This window comes from Ovis canadensis, chromosome 16 (genome assembly GCF_042477335.2).
Source record: "Ovis canadensis isolate MfBH-ARS-UI-01 breed Bighorn chromosome 16, ARS-UI_OviCan_v2, whole genome shotgun sequence".
Lineage (NCBI taxonomy): Eukaryota > Metazoa > Chordata > Mammalia > Artiodactyla > Bovidae > Ovis > Ovis canadensis.
Window position 1 is genome coordinate 15,192,905 of NC_091260.1, and position 19,122 is coordinate 15,212,026.

The window sequence follows — 19,122 nt, forward strand, 5'->3', positions numbered from 1 at the left end:
CTTTTAAAGTTTGAGGACTCTCTCAAGAAATACTTACCATCGACACCCAAAGGAAATATTATTAGAAAATACAGGTCTTCAGCCAGACTTACTGTATCAGAATCCTGGGGGTTGGGGGTCCCTTAATCTGTATTTTAAACATGTTCCTCAACTAGCACTCCAGGTTAGATTCATTATAGAAATCTAAACTACAGAGAAAGCTAGCACCATCCTAAGCATCATATAAAAACAGCCGGGAAGAAAAGTTCCACCTGGGAAGATAAAGCCAAGGGCGCCTTCCTGCGGAGGAGTGTGTGCGTCTGTGTGTTGTTTTTGTTGTTGTGTGGAGTATCCTATCCCTACAGCAACCTTTGGTACACTTCAGAAACCGAAGTGCTGAATAAGGAAGTCGGATGCTTTTAGGAAACAACAAAACTTTTGCCAAAAGGCTTTGGGATGACGGCATATGGGCTAGAGTCGGTCACTAGAGCGCAGAGAACAAACCTTGAGAGAAGCATGGCGGCAGGGAGGCGCTCTGCGGAAAGGTAGGGTTGCTGTGGAGACAAAAAAGAACAGATGTGAAGTTGGGTCGGGCTTAAGGGGTCAGAGAGGGACCTGAATTGGGGAAATGCTGCTTCTCTGACTCTTCTCACCCCCTCCCTGAAACCACGGGGGCAGGGCAAAAAGAAGGAACTTGCTGGACACACTTCACTCCTGTCTCAGGAAGACCAGGCCGGAGTCTAACGAGCTTCTCAAGATGAAGAACAAAAGCAAGAACAGAACAGTGGAAAGAGCCTCAAAAGCTGCTTTAAACAGGCAGCAGCACTCTGAGGACCTCGAGTCTGCAGCACGACAGAAGTTCTCTGGGGGAACGCTTCTCTTTCTGTTAGGGAAATATCCTCCATGGGCGTGTGGTTTGGGATGGTGACTGCCCAGAGCCTAGTTGTCTACAGGGAGAGGGGAAGGCGTGAGAAACAGAGGGCTCGCTGGTGCCACAGCAGACAGAAATTGCATCTGCGGGGACAGTGGGGGAGGAGGGCCAGTGGGAGGCCCTGAAAGTCTGTCTGCTCCACACTGAGCAGCAGTTTCCCCACCCTCTAGGGCAAGCTTCCAATAGAGGCCTGCTTTGTTCAGAAATCTCGTGCGAGTGGTGTTTTGAAAGAATGAAGGAAAGGGCTGGGCTCAGGGTGGGATGAGGCGGCACAAGAAAGTAGCAGATGTGGCAGAAGAAAAACATGTGGAAGAATGAGAAGAAGCAGCAGAAAATCAGAGCAAGAGGCACCCGGGGAAAACGAAATTGAGAACCCTTCCAGATACATAGCAGAGTGGAAGGACCTTACTGGTGGGTGAGTTTCCCTCCATCCTTAGGGTAGGGACTAGGCCTAGGTGGGTGAACCGTCGGGGGTGCCAGGAGACAGCCCGAAGGCTTATCTATGAGGAATGCCCTGAGTCTTCCTCCTGTCTGTGCCTCTCCTGGAAAGCCTGCCTCCTCATGGGTCCTGAGAAACACTCTTGCTGCTGAGAAACCAGACCTGCTGGGGACAGAGCCCGTACAGTGAGCATTCCATGCCTGCCAAGTGCACGGTGCCTTGGATGGGCATTCCCACCCAAGATGGAGGGTGAACTCCAAGTAATTAATTGGGCTTCTTGACTGTTTGCTTGTTTTTAACCTACAGAGTAAAAATCATTCCCCATTTCCTGCCAAAGAGTCCATTCTGTCTGGGGCCATGGCAGGGCCATGGCAGGGCAGTCAGTTCTGTACCTCTCTTCTCCCCAAGCACAGCACTCAGAAGACAGCAGTGAGTTAATATGCACATTTGTGCATTCTTTATGCTCAGCTTGGTTTTCTTTCCTAAGACCCAAAATATTCTGACCCTGTGACTGGTGACTTCTTTCTTTCTTCCTCAACCCACCTGACATTAGCTCAGTATCAGTGGCCCCAGACATTATGCTAGGTCAGAACTGAGTGATTCAGCACACACCTTTCTGAGAAGGCTCCAGATGAGTGAGTTAATGGGAGGGAGTTCTTGGGCGATGGCTTGGTAGATCTTGAAGGGAAGGTGTTGGAGCTCATGGGGAGAGGTGATGGCTGGGGCGGAAGTCTTTGATGTACTTCAGAGGAAAAGAAAAAGGAAAGATTGTCAGAATCCAAGTGGCACAGGAACATCCATCCCCAAACTGCTCCCTGGTTAAAAACAGCCAGTGTAAAGTGAGACGCAAGGACTGGAAAGATCAAATGTCATCAGGAAGCGGCGGGGTGGGCGCCCACCCACAGGGGTTTCTCGATGGTTTACCACCTCAGAGCAGTTTCAAACGCTGCCATTCTCCATCATTCTTCATAGCACTTTTTTTTTTCATTTTTAAAATGTTAACTTGTCAGAAAATTGTCAGTTAGAAACCATACGAATTTCAGAAATGATTCACAAGTTTTTTTTAATGAAAGACAAATTTTATGCCATGTCATTCATATATAGTTAGTAATCCTTTACCCAAATGCATTAGAGAGCTTCAATACTGGAATGCTGTCTATCATACTGTATGTGTGATTGTCAATTTTGCTGTACTAGTAAGTATTAATAATTTGCACTGTTATACATGAACTTAGCAGTTCTTTTTGGTAATCCAGCCAAGTAATTCCATTTTATTAGAGTTATACAGTATACCAACTGCCATACATATGCTCAATACTAATTGTAAAGTTATAATGGATTCTACAGAGTTTCTATGTTAACTAATTAATTCCATCTGAACACAGAAAACTAAAGGAAAGGTTACAAGTTGTAAGAAAGTCTTTCTAAACATACCATCATCTTCATCCTGGTAAGGGGAAGAAAAAAAAAGATATTAATTTATCATCAAAGCACAACTTCTCAAAGAAAAATGTATTTCTCAAACATAGGAATACCTCTGTTTTCTTTCTTTAGCGGTTGTGTGTCTCCACAACAAAGGTACTGTGGAGAACAGTAGAACTTGCTAAATAATGTATGATTTCTTAATACAAATAATCATTTAAAGACATTCCAATCTGAAACACTGTTTATATACTTAAAATAGGTTCTGAAGTGTCTAAACAGCCCTAGAGATACTAATAATGATGATATCTACTATGTCTCCCAAAGACTCATATGCAGTATTTCATCCAATTCTTCAAGCAACTCGTCAAGAATTTAACATTTTCGTTTTACAAATGAAAACACGCTGCCCAAGAAGCACTCCTACCTTGCCAAGGGTTACAGAAATTGATTCACACCGAATCTCTCTGACCCAAAGCCTAACCTTCTCCAGGTCTCGGCTTTGCACTGGCTACTCTGGTCCAAAGCACCGCGGCCTTGCCGTTTCTCTGTCGCCAAGTCGTGTCTGACTCCTCACGACAACCGTGGACTGCAGCACGCCAGGCGTCCCTGTCCCTCACCGTCTCCTGGAGTTTGCCCAAGTTCATACAGCCTTATGGTTTGAAAATAGCTTTCAAGGCGTGCCCACTTGGGGCAGCACATCTGTCTTTGGGACAGCCTTCTGAAATAGGTAAGGGAGGGGCTCTATGTTCTACTCCTTAGATAGGAAATGATGTTCAGAGAGGCAAAAATAACGCTGCCATTGACTAGTAGACCAGAATTGTCAACGCGGACTTGTTTCGTTAGGCTAGGGCAGTAGTGATGAACAAGCGCCTTCCTCAAGTGCTGTTGTGAGGATTAAGTTAGTTACTCCTTGTGCCTGGTATGTTTGAGTGCTCAATAAAAGTTTGTTATCCTTAGTCCTACCACTGAGATGAGGCAAGGTGGATCACAGCCAGAATCATTCATCCAGGTTGGCCAGCTGGGGAGGAATCCTAACAAAGGGCTGCACAGAGAAATACACACGGACTATGGAATCCCCAAAATGAAATTGGTCTTTGACTCTGCTGCAACCATGTCTCCTCTGGTCCAAAACATAAGATTTTTAGATTCTCATGACAACCAGTGTCAATCCTTCCAGAGGTAGGGATCCTTGGGAATGTGATATTGCCCTCATTTTCAACCTTCTCTCCTCTTTGCCCCTGTGGCTCTGAAACCAACCTGCTGCCTCACTCTTCCCACAGGCTCCATGGGCACTGCCCATGCCTGCCTTAGTCAGGACACTCCTGAGGCTGAAGGGCGCTGAGCTTTGCCTTGGAGTGACTATCCTGTGTCTTCCCATCATTCAGTGACCACAGCACTAAGAAGTCACACTTAGCTCTTCAGTCCTTATACATCACTTTCTTTACTCCCCCTCTGTAGCGCATCCTGTGATCAGATGCCCCTTAGCACACTGGAGCGTGTCCATTACATCTTATATCTCAGCACTTCATCAGAATAAGCACACCGTTTGGCATAGAGCTATGGCACGCCAGGCGCCTATGGGCGGAGCCCTTGAGCATGGCACGGGTGTGACGGCCTTCTTCAGGCAGTTTACAGTGCGAGGAGGTCAGGCAGACCTGGGTTTCAATCCTGGCTATCTCCCAGCTCTGCAGCTTGCAATGAGTATCTTACCCTTCTGAGCTTCGAGTTCTTATTAGTGAAAGGGAAACAATGACTCTTCCTAGGGACAGTCAATGCAAAGAAAACGTGAAGTTGGAATGACTAACTGTCTTGGTCCTCATTTGCCTAACACTGATGAAGTTCTTGGGACATCAGACTTTTATCGCTGAGACTGAGCAGTCCTAGGCATGTTTGCTAGGCTGGCAACATGTACACGACATACATTCCATAAATGCCATTTCCTCTCTTTCTTAGGCCATAGAGATATTTAAGGGGAAAACAGAGGCCTACGAGACTTTCTGGGAGGCCAGACTCTAGAGCATGCCTTACTTTATCCTCCCTTCTACCTACTTGCCAATCCCCTTGCTCACTACCACTCGGTAATGGGGTTGCAATTAACCCAACCTCCCTGGGAACCTTCAGAGGGACAGGAGCTAAGCCATGCAGCATTCTGGGCAGGAGGGAAAGATGGAGACCCCAGACACTGGTGTTCAGGAGCCGACTGTGTGTAGGCCTGGCTTCCAGCACTGGACTTCACTGAAGGCTGAGACAGAGCCTCGACATCTGCAGAGTCAATGCTGGTTTCCCTGGGCCAAGCATTCCCCAGATGATGTTCTGTACTTACATTGTCTCTTCTCTCTGGTCCCCGCATATGCCTGAAATGAATCAGGGCAAAGAAAAAGAACTGAGCATAAAGAGTTTCAAAGAATCTAAATAGTTTCACTTAATCTAATATCGAGAAATCAAACCCACTGAGCCGTAATAAAATGGGAAGCAAAAAAAAAAAAACAACAAAACAACAACAGAAGAGAAGCAGGGGAGACGGAGGCTTGATGACTCAGTGTTCTGTCGTTATTGTGAGCTGAGCTAGGCAAGCCTCTATTCTGTTTAGCAACTGCAGCAAATAATTACATTAAAGAAAAATAGTTTTGTCAACAAACTCTTTAGTAGCTATTAAATTTCCCTGAGTGGATGTTTCTCTAAGCCGATAAAGGCATTTGAGGAAACATGCTCCTTTGCTGATGTTTGAGAACAGCCGACTTGGGGCTCACCCTTGGTGTGAAGGAAAGACAGCTGGGAAAAAGCTGCTGCTTTGGTCCCTTTTTCCAGATGCACAAACTGGCCAAGCAGATTTGGTGGTGGCGGCCTTAGACCCGCGGTGGGCAGCAGCCTTCATGGGCTCACGTCGTGTCCTCACAGAGAGGGCCCGAGGAGGACAGTTTGCTGGCAGTTTGCCTCCTGATCAGTGACTCACATGATCTCATCTTGTTGTTTATTTAAAACTTCACTCTTTTGTTCACTATGCTATTTTTGGCATTCGTTTTGATTTTTTTGAATATACCATTAAAACATTAACTCAGTTGCTAAGGCTTTACCAGTGCACTCTGGCCCTGGCCCTGATTTCATCCTCACATTAGCCAAGCAAGGATCATAATTTTGAATCCTGGTTGCACAGATGAGGTTGATGGAAGCCTTGGTTTTGTCCTTAGTAAGGAGCAGAGCTGGGCCTAGCCCAGCGATGTTTGTGCCATTTGGTTAATGGGTCCCTGGAGGCTGCATAGTAAAGTTAGAAATGTTAGAGCTGACGGGTGCTCTGCCACTATAAAATGTGGTTGAGCAGTGAGGAAGCCGGGCACAGCGATCCTCTCCACCGCCTGCATGGTTACAAAATGGTAGGTGCAGTGCTGCGCCTTGTGGTGGAAGGAAAATGCAACCAGAAATCAGACTGGCTGAGAAGGTCTCCACAAACGGTGTTGCTCCCGTGCTCCAGAGGAACCATCTCTTCACGCCTCTCTGTGTGAATCGCCTTGTCCTGTAAAGTGACCCAGGCACTCTGCATCCAACCTGAGAAGCCTGAACATCCCTCAAGCCCTGGTGGCAAAACGAGCCCCCTCCCCTCCAGGAGCACCATGGTCTTGGGCCCCTGTGTGGAGCTAACTGATCCAAGGCAGGAGTTCTGTGCCACAACCCAAGCAACAGAAGACACTTACCTTGGCACGGGTGGCTTCTTCCCTGTCAGGGGGCTGCCTCTGTCATGCCTTTCCGTGGCTGGCGGTAATGGGGGCTTTGGTATCTTGGGCAAATGCTCCCCAGGAGGCCTGCAGTGTTGAGAGAAAGGATGGATGAGAAACAAGCTAGAGTCATTCAGCACATGCCCTGTAGCAACACACAGGTACCCAGAGTCACTCACCTTCCCCCTAGGACCGAGGGCTGCAAGGCAGGAGGGAAGACAGGTGAGTATTCTCGGCACTTTCCACAGAACGAAGGCAAGATACAAAACAGAGCAAAAACAAACAAAACAAAACAAGGAGAAAACTCACCTTGTCAGAAATCGCTGGCTTCTTTCCTGTAAATTACAAACAGCAGATAAGCCTTGCATATAACAGCTAAGCTTTGAAACTTTTGATGAAACTGAATCCCAGCCCCTAAGAGGGATAATTGGGTTTAAGCAGTGACGAATCATGGGCTTCCCCGGTGGTGCCAGTGGTAAAGAACCTGCCTGCCAACGCAGGAGACCTAAGAGACTTGGGTTCGATCCCTGGGTCAGAAAGATCCCCTGGAGCAGGGAATGGCAACCCACTCCAGTGTTCTTGCCTGGAGAATCCCATGGACAGAGAAATCAAGAGAAATCCTACAGTCCATAGGTCACAAAGAGCTGGGCACAACTGAAGTGACTTAACACACACAACACACTGAGGAATCATAGGCTTTAGACCTGGAGGGTCCCTTACAAGAGCACCTAATTTTACAGTCTCAGACAAATTAAGTGACTTCACCCAAGGGTCACACAGCGTCGTGTACATGCAAGCAGTACTGTGAATCCTGAGCTTCTTTCCAAAATGTCTTAATATAATCGATGCTGAAAAGGATTAATGCCTCCTTGAAACTTTGGGCCTCTTTCATTGGCCAAGAGCTGCTTTGTACAGCCTAAGTTTATCTGCGTGTCTGAAATAAACTCATCTGTTACGGAGGGGTCAGTCTCCCTCAGTCCTGCGGCACACTTGCCATTGCATAAGGTATTGCATTTAGTTCCCGAAAAAAACTTAATTTGGGTTCAGAGTTTCAGGAGACTCCTCCGGTGGGCTGCAAAGCATTCCGCTTTGACTTTTGTTTTCCTCTCTTACTTTCTTCTCTCCCTCTCTCTCCTTCTCGCCCTCCCTTCCTTTTCTTCTTTTACTTGTCTTTTGTAACAGATGACATGTAGGCATCCTGAAGAAATGGTAGGTGTACCTGAGAACCGTGCATTGCAAAGTCATTCAAAACAATGTGTTTTTTCTTCTGTCTGAAATTCCCCGGAGTAATACCCTATGTCTTCAATGTAACAAAAGCATTAGTTAACTGGATTCAGCCAGGCTTAGATGCAAATCTTATACGATTTTGAGCAAGTTACTTAAAATTTTTGAGTCTCAATTTCTACACCTGTAAAATGGGAATTATGTGTTAAACTGCATAGATTTGCTCTAAGGATCAGGTGACAATTTATACACAAGCCCAGCACTGACCCATGGGTGCTGAGAGTTGTTAGATGGCTCCTCTTTCTTCCTCTCCGTCCACCTCCCAGCTCAGTCAACACCCTGTAAGAGTGGAGCTGCGTTTTTGAGACACAATTTATTCCTCAAAGACTGAATACATGTCCAGCCCATAATACGTCCTAAGAATCTTGTCTCACTGTAAAGAGCTGACTACTTACGAGTAGGTTGGATGGTATAAAAATGTTCATTACTTATAAAATTTTTGTTTGATATGGAAACCCTACTTTAGAGGGATACCCAGGAAACAGATTTATATCATTAGACCTGAATAGATTTTCTGAAAAACGTCTGCCAGTTTATGCATATTCCCAGGGCATGTTAGGAGCCTCCTGATAAAAGTCTGGGCATTTTAAGAGGTTAATTCTCCCAAAGCATCATGGATAAGGGGTTCAAGGGTAGAGCTAGTGCTGTCAAGAAAAGGTGTCTTTCAAAAGAAAAGTAAATAAACACAAAAATATTTTAAAAGGGTAACTTTTGTACAAGAAGTGACCCTGAAAGATTTGACATCAGTATTACAATTTTCTGACCCTTTGGCTCATGGCAGTAAGAAGGGCTGGAGTCTGAAGTGCAGTCTCTCTCTTCATGTTCATATAATGTGTCCAGCCCTCTGCCACAGGCCATTTTAAACTTGGATAGTTATAGCTTGGCATGAACTAGCAGAGCTATGACGCAGTTCAGGGAAACTGTAGCAAGCATAGCATCAAATCCGAGAACTGACATTTTGCTGACAAAAGAGGGGACAGAGGCCACAAGGGCTAAATGCTTTGCTCACTATGTAGCTAAAGAAGGGCTAGGGTGGGGCTGGATTCCAGGTTCCTTATCCCTCAAGGCTCAGAACTCCTTCCCCAGAGCTCCCCAGCAAGGAAAATCCAGGGCTTCCAACTGCAGCAAGACGTGGGAGAACAGGGCATCCACTTTGAAGTCAGAAAGACTTGGGTTCAGATACAAGTCGAATTCAAATCCTACACCTAGTTCTGCAATTTGGGGAAATTAACTCAACCTCTCTGAACCTCAGCTTTATCATCTGCTAAGTGGGGATGATAATGCACCCCCCTTTGTGGGCCTGGGGTGACGACTAGAGACGATGTGGAAGTAGCCCTCCATGTCCATGGGCTCCGTACCCACGATCTACCAGCCTTAGATCAAAAACATTTGGAAAAAATAACTCCAGAAAGGTCTAAAAAGCACAACTTGAATTTGCCATGCACTGGCAACCTTGTATGTGTATTTATATTGCATTTACAATTACATACATAGAATTTATATTGTATTGGGTATTATGAGTAATCTAGAGATGATTTAAAGTTCATGAAAGGATACACAGAAGTTATATGAAAATACCATTTTATATAAGGGACTTGAGTATCCCTGGATTTTCATATCCACAAGGATCCTGGAACTGGTCCCCCTGGAGATACCCAGAGATGACTATAACTTATTTGTGGTGGCTAAAGCACTTGCCCCATAATAAGTGCTCAGTACCCTGTAGCTAAGTTTTAGAAATGAATTAAAGATAGCTTTAAGTAGAGGTAGCTGCCATCCAAGAATACTCTGAATCCATTCTGGAGGAACGGACTGTAGTATACCCACAGCTTGGTCAATGATACACACAACAAAAGACAACTCTGACATCTGAATAGCACCTTAGGGTTTCACTAAGTCTTTTCTCATTATAGAGCATCTGCCTTATAAGTAAGGAGACAGCTCTGAAGAAGCAACGTCCCCGTGGTCAGTGAGCTGCTCAGTCAGCAGCGAAGGCAGCCAGCAACGGCTCTCCCTGGCCTCTGCCTCCTAGCCCAGTGCTTGCCCGCCGTCCTTCAGGAGGGCCATGTGATGGGTGTGTGTGCACAGAGGGTGCCCCTGGAGAAGCAGGCCCAGCACAGGGCGCAGGACAGGAGCTCTGGGCTTGGGTCTCCACCCCCATCACCTGGCATCTGAGTGACCTTGGGAAGTTACCTCTTCGTGTCTCGGTTTCCTCCTCTGTACAACGAGGATGATTCTAACAGTCCCCTCTGCATGGGACTGTGGCGACAGGTAAACGAGGTGGTGCCCACGAAAAGCACACAGTAAGCATGCATTGATATCGGCCACTATAGCTGATTGTGTTGTTAGTCTCTTCACCGTGTCCAACTCTTTGCGACCCAATGGACCATAGCCCGCCAGGCTCCTCTGTCCATGCGATTTCCCAGGCAAGAATACTGGAGTGGGTGGCCATTCCCTTCTCCAGGGGATCTTCCTGACCCAGGGATGGCACCCAGGTCTCCTGCGGTGCAGGCAGCTTCTTTACCAGCTGAGCCACCAGTCAGCCACTGTTGTGTTGCTGCTGTTCAGCTGCCAACCCGTGCCCAGCTCTTCTTGGCCGCTACTACTGAGCAACAAATGTGAAAGATACCAACCTATCGTGAAGGGCTCTCTGTCAAACGGAACTAACGAACGATCTAGGGCTGGTTTCGTGCTTCTGTCTATGGAAGGAGCAGGGACTGGAAGGGAAAGAGACTGAAGTCAATTCACAGAAAAGAGCATGGGCTGGGGGAGGAGGGCAGGTGGGCAAGAGAGGGTGGCCCCGTACTCACGCTTGGCCGTTTTGTGGGTTCTGCTTCTGCTAGGCTCTTCGTGGTTGGGCTGGGGTGGGGGTAGTGGCTGCTGTAACAGAAATCCACATGTTAGGAAGCATTTCCAACCCATCAGCAAGCCCTGAGAGCTTTATACCCCCAAATAGGTCTGAATCTGTTCACTTTTCTCCATCCCATGGACAGGTACACACCTGTCCATTTCTCACGTGAACTGAGCTCCCTGTTCCACACTCTGGGAGAGCATTTTCTGCATGTCACTCCTCCGCCAAGCTTTCTAGTGGCTCCTATCACATTAGGAACAAAACTAAACCCACCATGGCCTGCAAGGCCCTGCCTAGGCTGACTCCTGTCCACCCTTCCACCACCTTTGTGCGCTCCTCTCTCCAGGGCCCACTGGGCTCTCACCCTAAGTACCTTCTTTCGGTTCGTGCAAAATCTCGTGCTTGTGCATCTTCGGAATCTCCATGCTTGTATCTTCCCCTGCCTGCAATATTCTTTTCCCAGCTCTCACCACAGCTGGCTCACACTGTCCAGCTCGATGTCACCTCTCCACCCACCGTCACCTTCCCTGGTCTCCTGTCTCCCTAACTACACATTACTACGCAAATTACCTTGTTTATGCGTCTTTTCACTTGCTGATTATTCATCTCCCCCAACCCAGATGAAAATTTTATGAAAGCAGGGACCTTATTTGTCTTGTTCATGCTCAATTCCCAGAACACTGCTGGGCGCTGCTGCTCAGTAAGTATCTGTAGACTGAATGACTGAAATTCTGCATCCCAAGAGTGAGCTGCAGATTTCAAGAGCAAAACCCATGTGTAGATAAATTCAGCTCCATGAGCTCCCTTTGTAATAAAACTGCAAAAGCAGGAGGAAGCCATCTGTTCTTAGACAGACTGTCCCAGTGGTGGTGTGGTCTGGATTTCAAGTTTTGGGGAAAACACATCCTCTGTGGCCCTTAGCTCTGACGTCTGGCATTCACCACGGCTGTCCGAGCGCTGCAGTCCTTGTGGAGAGAGCACATTTCCAGCTGTGGACTCCTGAGCCTGAACTTCTCTGGGTCTCTTTGGATACAAGCAGACCTCAGAGATATTGGGGGTTTGGTTCCAGACCACCACAATGAAGCAAGGCTAGTGAATGGGAAAATCATAAATTTCTCTCTGGCAGGATAATCAGACCAACTCAGAACTGAAACACACATAGTACATGCCCATCTGTGACGGGCCTTTCCTACTGTGCAGTATACATCTGCACTAACCAGACCTCCTCAAGACGAGAGGACATGAACAGACTTGGGGGGAAATGGCCCCTTCCTTCTGACACCACCACTGTGATTTCTAAGTTTAGCATTTCTTTCTCATCCTGTCAGGGGGTTGCACTGACCTAAAGGCTTACTCTGCGCACCTGACCAAAACAGCTCTGGTGAACTTTCTGTATAGAGTATGACATATGAGTCTTTCAGAAATGTATGAAACTGAATCTCTAGCTCCTGACTAAAGGAGCAGTTCTCAGCGCTTCTGAGAGTCTGCCCCCCGTGTTAGAATAAAATTATCTTTTAATCTTCTTAGTTTGATTGCTAACTGGATTTTCATCAACACTAGTCACACATTTTTTTTAAATTTCCCCTGTATACAAAAGCTACATTTATACTATATTGGAATCTATTAAGTGTGTGATAGTATTATGTGTAAGAAAGCAACATATATATTTTAATTGTAAAATATTGCTTAAAAATGCTGAACATCATCTGACAAGGCAGGGTTGTCACAAATATTCAATTTATTAAAAACACAGTATCTGTGAAGTTCAGTAAAGCAGATGCAACAAAATGAGGTGTGCCTGTTGCTTAGTTGATCCATGGAATCTGGAGCTGTAAGCTTGAAGAAAGAGGAGCAGGGATTTGCTGCCCCTGTCTCCCTGGATTCAACACATCGCACTCCTTGGTCCCAAGCTTTCTGTCCGTGGAATTTCAGGTGTTGGCCAGCAGGTGGTGCCAGTCTCTTCTCAGGAGAGAGACGGCCTAGGACCACCATTTGCTTGTTCCCCCTAGAGTTTATTTTACAGTTTCCACTTATTTCAAAAGTGGGAAATAATAGCACAATGAATATTAGAAGGAAACTTTTTATTATACAAACAACTTATATTGTTTATGGTAAAGAGAAAATACCAGTGATAAAAAGCATTATGCTGTGTATAAAAATCACTAGTATTTCATCCCCCACAAAAGCCCGCTGTACTTGGGTATGAATTCCCCAGCCTGCATGTAATTTTTTCCTTACTGACTTCAGTTGGATAGAGATGTCTACAGTCTGTTCTGTCCACAGAGGAAGTCATTGAGTGGACACGAGGTAGCATAAGAGAAAGGATGGCGCCTACCTGGTGAATCCGGCCGCCCGTGGGCAAAGGAGGGAGGGTGGGCATCGGCCTTTGTGGGGGCACAGGCGGCTGCTGCACTTTCCCAGTTGGGGGGCGGTCTGTGGAAATAAAGGCATTCAAATGGAAGGAGAAATTCTGCATCCAGGTGAGTGGGGCCACCGGCCTGGTGCATCACCCAATGCGTGGCCAAGATGTGCCCACACCTGGGCCGTACACGGTGGGGCATCCTTGGCCCCTTGCCTTCTCTGTGCCTGCCCAGTTCATCTTACTCTTATACTTGGAAGCAACTCTCCCCTCACCTCTGGGGACTGAGTATTTATCAGAGGTTTTGTTGATGAAGGCATTTAAACAACAAAAAAAGCCTCTTGATAATGAACTCAGCCAGTACCATGAGGGAGTGTTTTCAGACACAGCTGTAAAGTGGACAGACACTCCCCTACGTATGCAGGCAAGTGTAGGGGCACACGTGTGTATACACGTGTACGTGGCATGCAGAGCCACGCGCACAGGCACACCCGGCTGCCGGCCCAGGGTCAAGTCCACCGTCGCGGCTCGCGAGGCTCCTGCTCTAGGCCCCGCTCCTTCCCTCACGCGTGCTCTGCGTGGTCCTCCCCCTCCACTTCTTCCTTCCTTAAAGGGAGGAGTCAGTCAGCAGCTCCGGTTACCAAACCACAGGCTCTGCACAGAAACTCACATTTCTCTGATCATCACAGAAGCATCCCCAGGCCAGGCTGGCAGACTAACAGTGTTCCGCCTCTTTGACGGCGAAAGGCCGGGCCAGGACTGCGAGTAATTCCTGCGTTTTGTGCCCTGACCTATTTTGCCTCAGCCAGTCTCAGCCCTGGGGAGGCAACGCTCCTCCACAGGGAATGGGGCTCAGAGCTTAGGCAAGCCTGGCCTAACCTCACACCTCACCCACCCTAGCCATCTCTCAGCCCCTCTGACCTTCTTCGAGCCTCAGTGCCTTTGCACGGCCATTTCTATGGCTCAGAGTGCTTTCCCGTTACACCTCTACCCCCACTCAGACAACTCCTGCTCATCCTTTAAATTGAAACTGGAATATCATGTCCTCAGGGAAGCAAGCCCGGACTAGGAATAGCCTCAGCCTCATCTCCCACATGTGTCTTCCTAAGTATATATCATGCTTTAATTCCATCATTTTGTTGCCTCACCCACTGAACTATGACTTCTTTAGGGTGAGGACTGTCTGCTGTCTCATTCATTCTGAGTGCTCATAACTGGCGTGTATGGGACACTCAATGACAGTTACCTATTTCTTCTCTGGACCTCGGTTTCCCTAAATATGCAACAGGCTTGGTAATTGTCATCTGTATCATACAGGGTGCTTCAAAACACGAAATTCTGACAAAATTTGAAATGACTTTAAAATTGCCAAGTGTTCTACAGCCTAAAGGATTCGTGGTATTAATTTTTGTGCTGATCATCAACTGTCTGGCTTACTCCTTGATAGTACGCACGTGTGTATGTGGCTATTTCTGTTACCACCACTGGGAGGACGTAAGCCCTGTCTTCTTTCCAGATAATTTTGAATTTCAACATTTAAAATGATTCCTGGATAACAGGAGACCAGTAATTTTTGTTGAATGGATGACTGAATAAATGAGCACGGGAGAAATGCGCTGACAGGAACAGGCGGACAATGAAAATCTTAAACACTGTTGAAAATGTTTAGGGTTATGGTCAAAGCACATTCAGCGTTGTTGCTTTTATCCTGACGACCTGTGGGTATCAGTGCCACATGATCATGAACTGGTCCGAGACGGGGAGGAGCAGGAAAGTACTTGAGTACAAAGGAACACGCCAAATAAGCCGTTCCGTCCAAATGCCCTCAAGCAGCAGTTCAGTCCTGACATCAGCTACCACCAGTAATGGTTTGGCTGCAAATCATAAATATTAAACTTCACAGCAAACTTATATGGCCTGTATTATTATTGTCCTATTTCACAGATAAGGAAACTGAGGCCCAGAGAGGTGGAGTCACTTGCCCAAAGCCACACAGCCAGTCAGCTGGCATCAGCATGCAATGCTCTCTGCTGCATGGGTGTTGGCCTCCGTGCATCAACGGGGGCTGGGGCTGGGCTCCGGGGCCCTTACCTATGTACATGGAGTTGGGGTTGGACAAAGGCTTGGCGGGCAGGATGGAGTTCTGCAGAGTTTCTTCATCGTTGGAGGGCGGTGGCTCGTAGTCGGCATCGTCTTCCGCAGGCGCCTCCTCCTCTTCGTTGGGGGACTCATAGTCACCGTCGTCCTCCACGTCCGCATCGTCAGTGGGACTCTCATAGTCGTCTTCTTCCTGCCGGAGTGACGGGGGCAGTGTGGTGTGTAGAGGCTCCTTGGCAGTGGGCTTCGTGCATCTACTCTCTCTCTGCCAAGCCTCACAGTGGTCCTCACTTGGCTCCTCCCACTTTCCAGATGAGGACACTGAGCTCAGGGAGCACAATTCATGTGGCCAGCAAGCTGTCGTCTGAGGACCCACTCAAGGTCCTTAGACTCCTCAGGCAAGTGCGTTTTTTCCCTGTATGTCTTTGCACAGCAGACACAAGCAGAAGAAATGAGGTGGGCACAGCAACAGAGGGATGGGAGAGCCTGCTGTTTTGAATAAACACATTTTGCACTTCCAGCATCACCAAGAGTCAGACTAAACCCTAGGAGCGTTTATGATGCCCCTGGCTAACCGCTAGTTCTGTTCTCAGGGTGTGCGCTCAGTCACTCAGTCGTGTCCGACTCTTTGCAACCCCATGGACTGGGGCCCGCCACAGGATTGTCCCAGCAAGTATACTGGAGTGGGTTGCCATCTCCTTCTCCAGGGGATCTTCCAGACTCAGGGATAGAAGCCACGTCTCCTGAGGCTCCTGCATTGGCAGGCGGGTTCTTTATCACTGTGCCACCTGGGAAGCCCCGTTCTCGGGGTGCTTATACTCAAAACTTTCCTCTCATCATAACCTGGCACAGCCTCCAAGGCCATGCTGATGGGAAAATCAGACAAACAAAGCCCCTTAACTGAAGGCAGATTAAGTTGTGCCTGAGAGGGGGTAGTCAGGGTTGGGCTAGTCTCTGCTGGGGGTCGAGTGTACGGAGACAACAGCTTATTTTTTGCAACAGCTAACTCTCTTGGAAGAGACTCTCTAAACTTTAAGTTTTTTTATTGTATTTTATATTCGTTTCTCTGTAGGTCTCAGGGAAAGTAAGCTCTAGGGCCTGGATGATTGCCTTTGAAGCAGCCCATGAAAGTGGACAGTTATAGTCGTGATTTCCCAGGCACAGGTGACACCATCAGCTGCTGAGCAATGACGGGCTTATCACACTCAGGCCAAAGTCACGTGGGTCCTCACTGAGCCCTGGGCATTTCTCTAAAGTCAAAAGGGTGCAGAGAGAAGCAGCAGGAGGTTACAACTTGGTGAGGAAAGGTGCGCACTAGAACCTAGAAATCCTGATAGCATTGCCGGGTGGCTTAAGGAAGACGGTCTAAGGAGCTTAACTGAAACATGTGTGTGTTCAGTCACTCAGGCATGTCCGACTCTGCGACGCTATGGACTGTGGCACCCCAGACTGCTCTGTCCATGGAATTTTCTGGGCGAGAATACAGCCTTTTTTTGACATACATATCCTATGGGCTTCCCTGGTACCTCAGCTGGTAAAGAATCCGCCTGCAATGCAGGAGACCCCAGTTTGATTTCTGGGTCAGAAAGTTCCCCTGGAGAAGGGATAAGCTACCCACTCCAGTATTCTTGGGCTTCCTTAGTGGTTCAGATGGTAAAGAATCTGCCTGCAATGCGGGAGACCTGGGTTCGATCCCTGGGTTGGGAAGATTCCCTGGAGGAGGGCACTGCAACCCACTCCAGTCTTCTTGCCTGGAGAATCCCCATGAACAGAGGAGCCTGGTGGGCTACAGTCCATGGGGTCGAAAAGAGTCGGACTTGACTGGGTGACTGTGCACAGCACAGCACATATATCATATGTGTATATATAATATATATATATTCCTATGCATATATATATTCCAAAACATATACACATTGGAAGCCAAGCTGAGGTTGGGCTCATCTTCCTGAGCACAAAAAAGACTTCGTCCTGCCTTCAGTTTCACTGCAACTTGAGGCCAGAGGACGATGAGTGGGAGGGACTGGAGAACCACAGCCTCAGCACCTTTCCAGGCCTTGCTGACTGCCCCTTAGACCTGCAGGGCCTCCCTGCCATCTCTCAGCCTGCATACCTAGCCCCACGGCTCCTGGCTTTCCACCAGGCCTTTACCTTATCAGCCTTTCTCAGCAATAGACTTTTCCTCTTTGCTTCTAGAACAACTAGTTTCTCCAGGGATTCGGCTCATATATTCCCATGTGTGTGTTTTTGTTCCAAATCACATTCTGATCTGTGTGTGTGTTCTCCAAGCTATAAAATGGTCATAGGGTCATTTGTCCTTGCCCCCCGAGTACCCTGAGCAGTGCTGGGCACTTCATGGAAGCCCGAGTGTCATAGCAGCAGCTGGTGGGGACTCCCTGTTTAAAGACAAGGTGGAGGAGGCCAGCCTTAGACTGAGCTCACAGGAGGAACTGCATGGCAAGCTGTGGCTAAGGTACAGTTTCTATGTGAAAATGTAAATATTTGGGAGGAAACTCTGGTCAATTATCCCTTGGGAACAAAATTAATCTGTTACATTCCTTTGTTCTCATGCAAAAAGCACAGACTTAACTAGCAGGGTTTTTTTTGTTTTGTTTTGTTTTGTTTTGTTTTGTTTTTTTCAAATTCAATGCTTGCTTTTACCAGAATCCCAGTAGAACAGGGGCGTTTAGTGTCTGTTACCTAAAGGCACTAGAGGCAGCCGCTTACCGGAAGGACCCCTGGACTAAGGGTGGGCGAGCTGCACCCTCAGCCTGCCTCTAACTGGTCATGGGGCTTTACGTAAGTCACATGCTGCAGTGGGCTCAGCCGCTGCCTCTGTGAAAAGAACAGACTGGGCTACAAGCCATAACAGAGTTCTAAGCCTGAGTCTGGCTTCAAGTGTGGTGATGCAGTTTCTGGGGAGAGGCTGTACAGAATTCATCAGACTCTCAAAGGGGTCATCATGACCCCTCAAGTATAAAACCCAATTGGGCCATCCCATCCCTGAGGTGTTTCGAGGGCGGATAGTTCATTCTAAGCTCCCTTTCCCTCTGTGTCACCAGTGGGGACTTAAGCCCACGAGAAAAGCTACTTTAATGCTGCTTTAGTGTAGTCTGTGTGAGGAGGGCCTTAGGGGCGGGCCCTGCTGTGGGGGCTCCTGGTGAACAGCGGCGGGTCAGCACCTCGCAGGCCTCAGCTGAGCCCAGCTCGCCACCAGCATTCGTCACAAAGTGGCTCACGCCAAGCCTTTCCTGCAGGTGTCCTCCACCACTGCTCCCGTGCCCCGAGGGCAAGAGGGCCGGACGAGACCAGCAACCGTGAGGACTGGAAAGCCAGAGAGTCACGCTCTGATCGCTGCAGAGCACGCCGGAGCCCCGCGGGGCACCGTCAGGGCCTTGCTCCCCCGGCATCACGCCAGTGCCTCACCACAAAGGACCTCCGGACTCTGCCCTAAGCTGGGAGGACCCGCCCCATACTCACAAAGGACGACCAGCCTCCGTTGTCTTCCTCGTGGCTCTCTGTGGAGGAGACAACACCGTTATTAGTGCTGATTGAAGCCACAGAGGGGAAGTCGGCGCTTCCCAGCCCGGTGCCCTCCTCCACCCCTGCCTTCATCCTGCGCACCTGGGGGTCAGCAACTCAGTGTCAGCTCTCCACCTCCTACCTGAGGGGCTCATTCTACCAGACAGAGGTGGTGGTTCTTAACCTTTCACGTGTGTGAAAGTCACTTGAGAGAGCTTCAAAATATGCAGATTCCCTGGGCCTATCCTTAGAGCTTCTGATTCTGCAGGAACTAGCCGGGGGCGGGGGGGGGAACCCAGGAATCTGCGTTTTAACAAGATGTGGAATTTAGCAGCTGAATAATTGCTTTAAAGACTCAGAAGCAGGAGGACTGGCTGTGCTTGGGTGCTCAGTCAAAACCCAGGTTGTTCCTGGCACCACCCGCAGAGTCCTTCCCTGTGTCTGTGCAGAGGGCCTCCGTTGGAAGGGGATCATGGCCAGGTGCATGGCATAGTGCTATCTCTCCTCCCCTCACACCTGGACCGG

The 19,122-nt window shown here is 48.2% G+C and overlaps 1 protein-coding gene across 2 annotated transcripts in view; it reads right to left on the reverse strand.

Moving 5' to 3' along the window:
* Positions 1–19,122, reverse strand: part of LCP2 (lymphocyte cytosolic protein 2) — a 47,874-nt gene that overhangs the window by 8,907 nt on the left and 19,845 nt on the right. Inside the window, exons 6-17 of one of the 2 annotated variants that reach the window (XM_069556003.1) lie at positions 18,556–18,593; positions 15,070–15,268; positions 12,955–13,052; positions 10,579–10,645; positions 10,402–10,485; positions 6,794–6,819; positions 6,664–6,683; positions 6,464–6,571; positions 5,098–5,128; positions 2,784–2,796; positions 1,962–2,091; positions 484–533 (exon numbers count right to left, since the gene is read on the reverse strand). In XM_069556003.1, the coding sequence (XP_069412104.1) occupies positions 484–533; positions 1,962–2,091; positions 2,784–2,796; positions 5,098–5,128; positions 6,464–6,571; positions 6,664–6,683; positions 6,794–6,819; positions 10,402–10,485; positions 10,579–10,645; positions 12,955–13,052; positions 15,070–15,268; positions 18,556–18,593 (864 nt within the window). Of the gene's footprint in view, positions 1–483; positions 534–1,961; positions 2,092–2,783; positions 2,797–5,097; positions 5,129–6,463; positions 6,572–6,663; positions 6,684–6,793; positions 6,820–10,401; positions 10,486–10,578; positions 10,649–12,954; positions 13,053–15,069; positions 15,269–18,555; positions 18,594–19,122 lie in introns of both variants that reach the window. The other variant, XM_069556002.1, reaches the window with a different exon arrangement.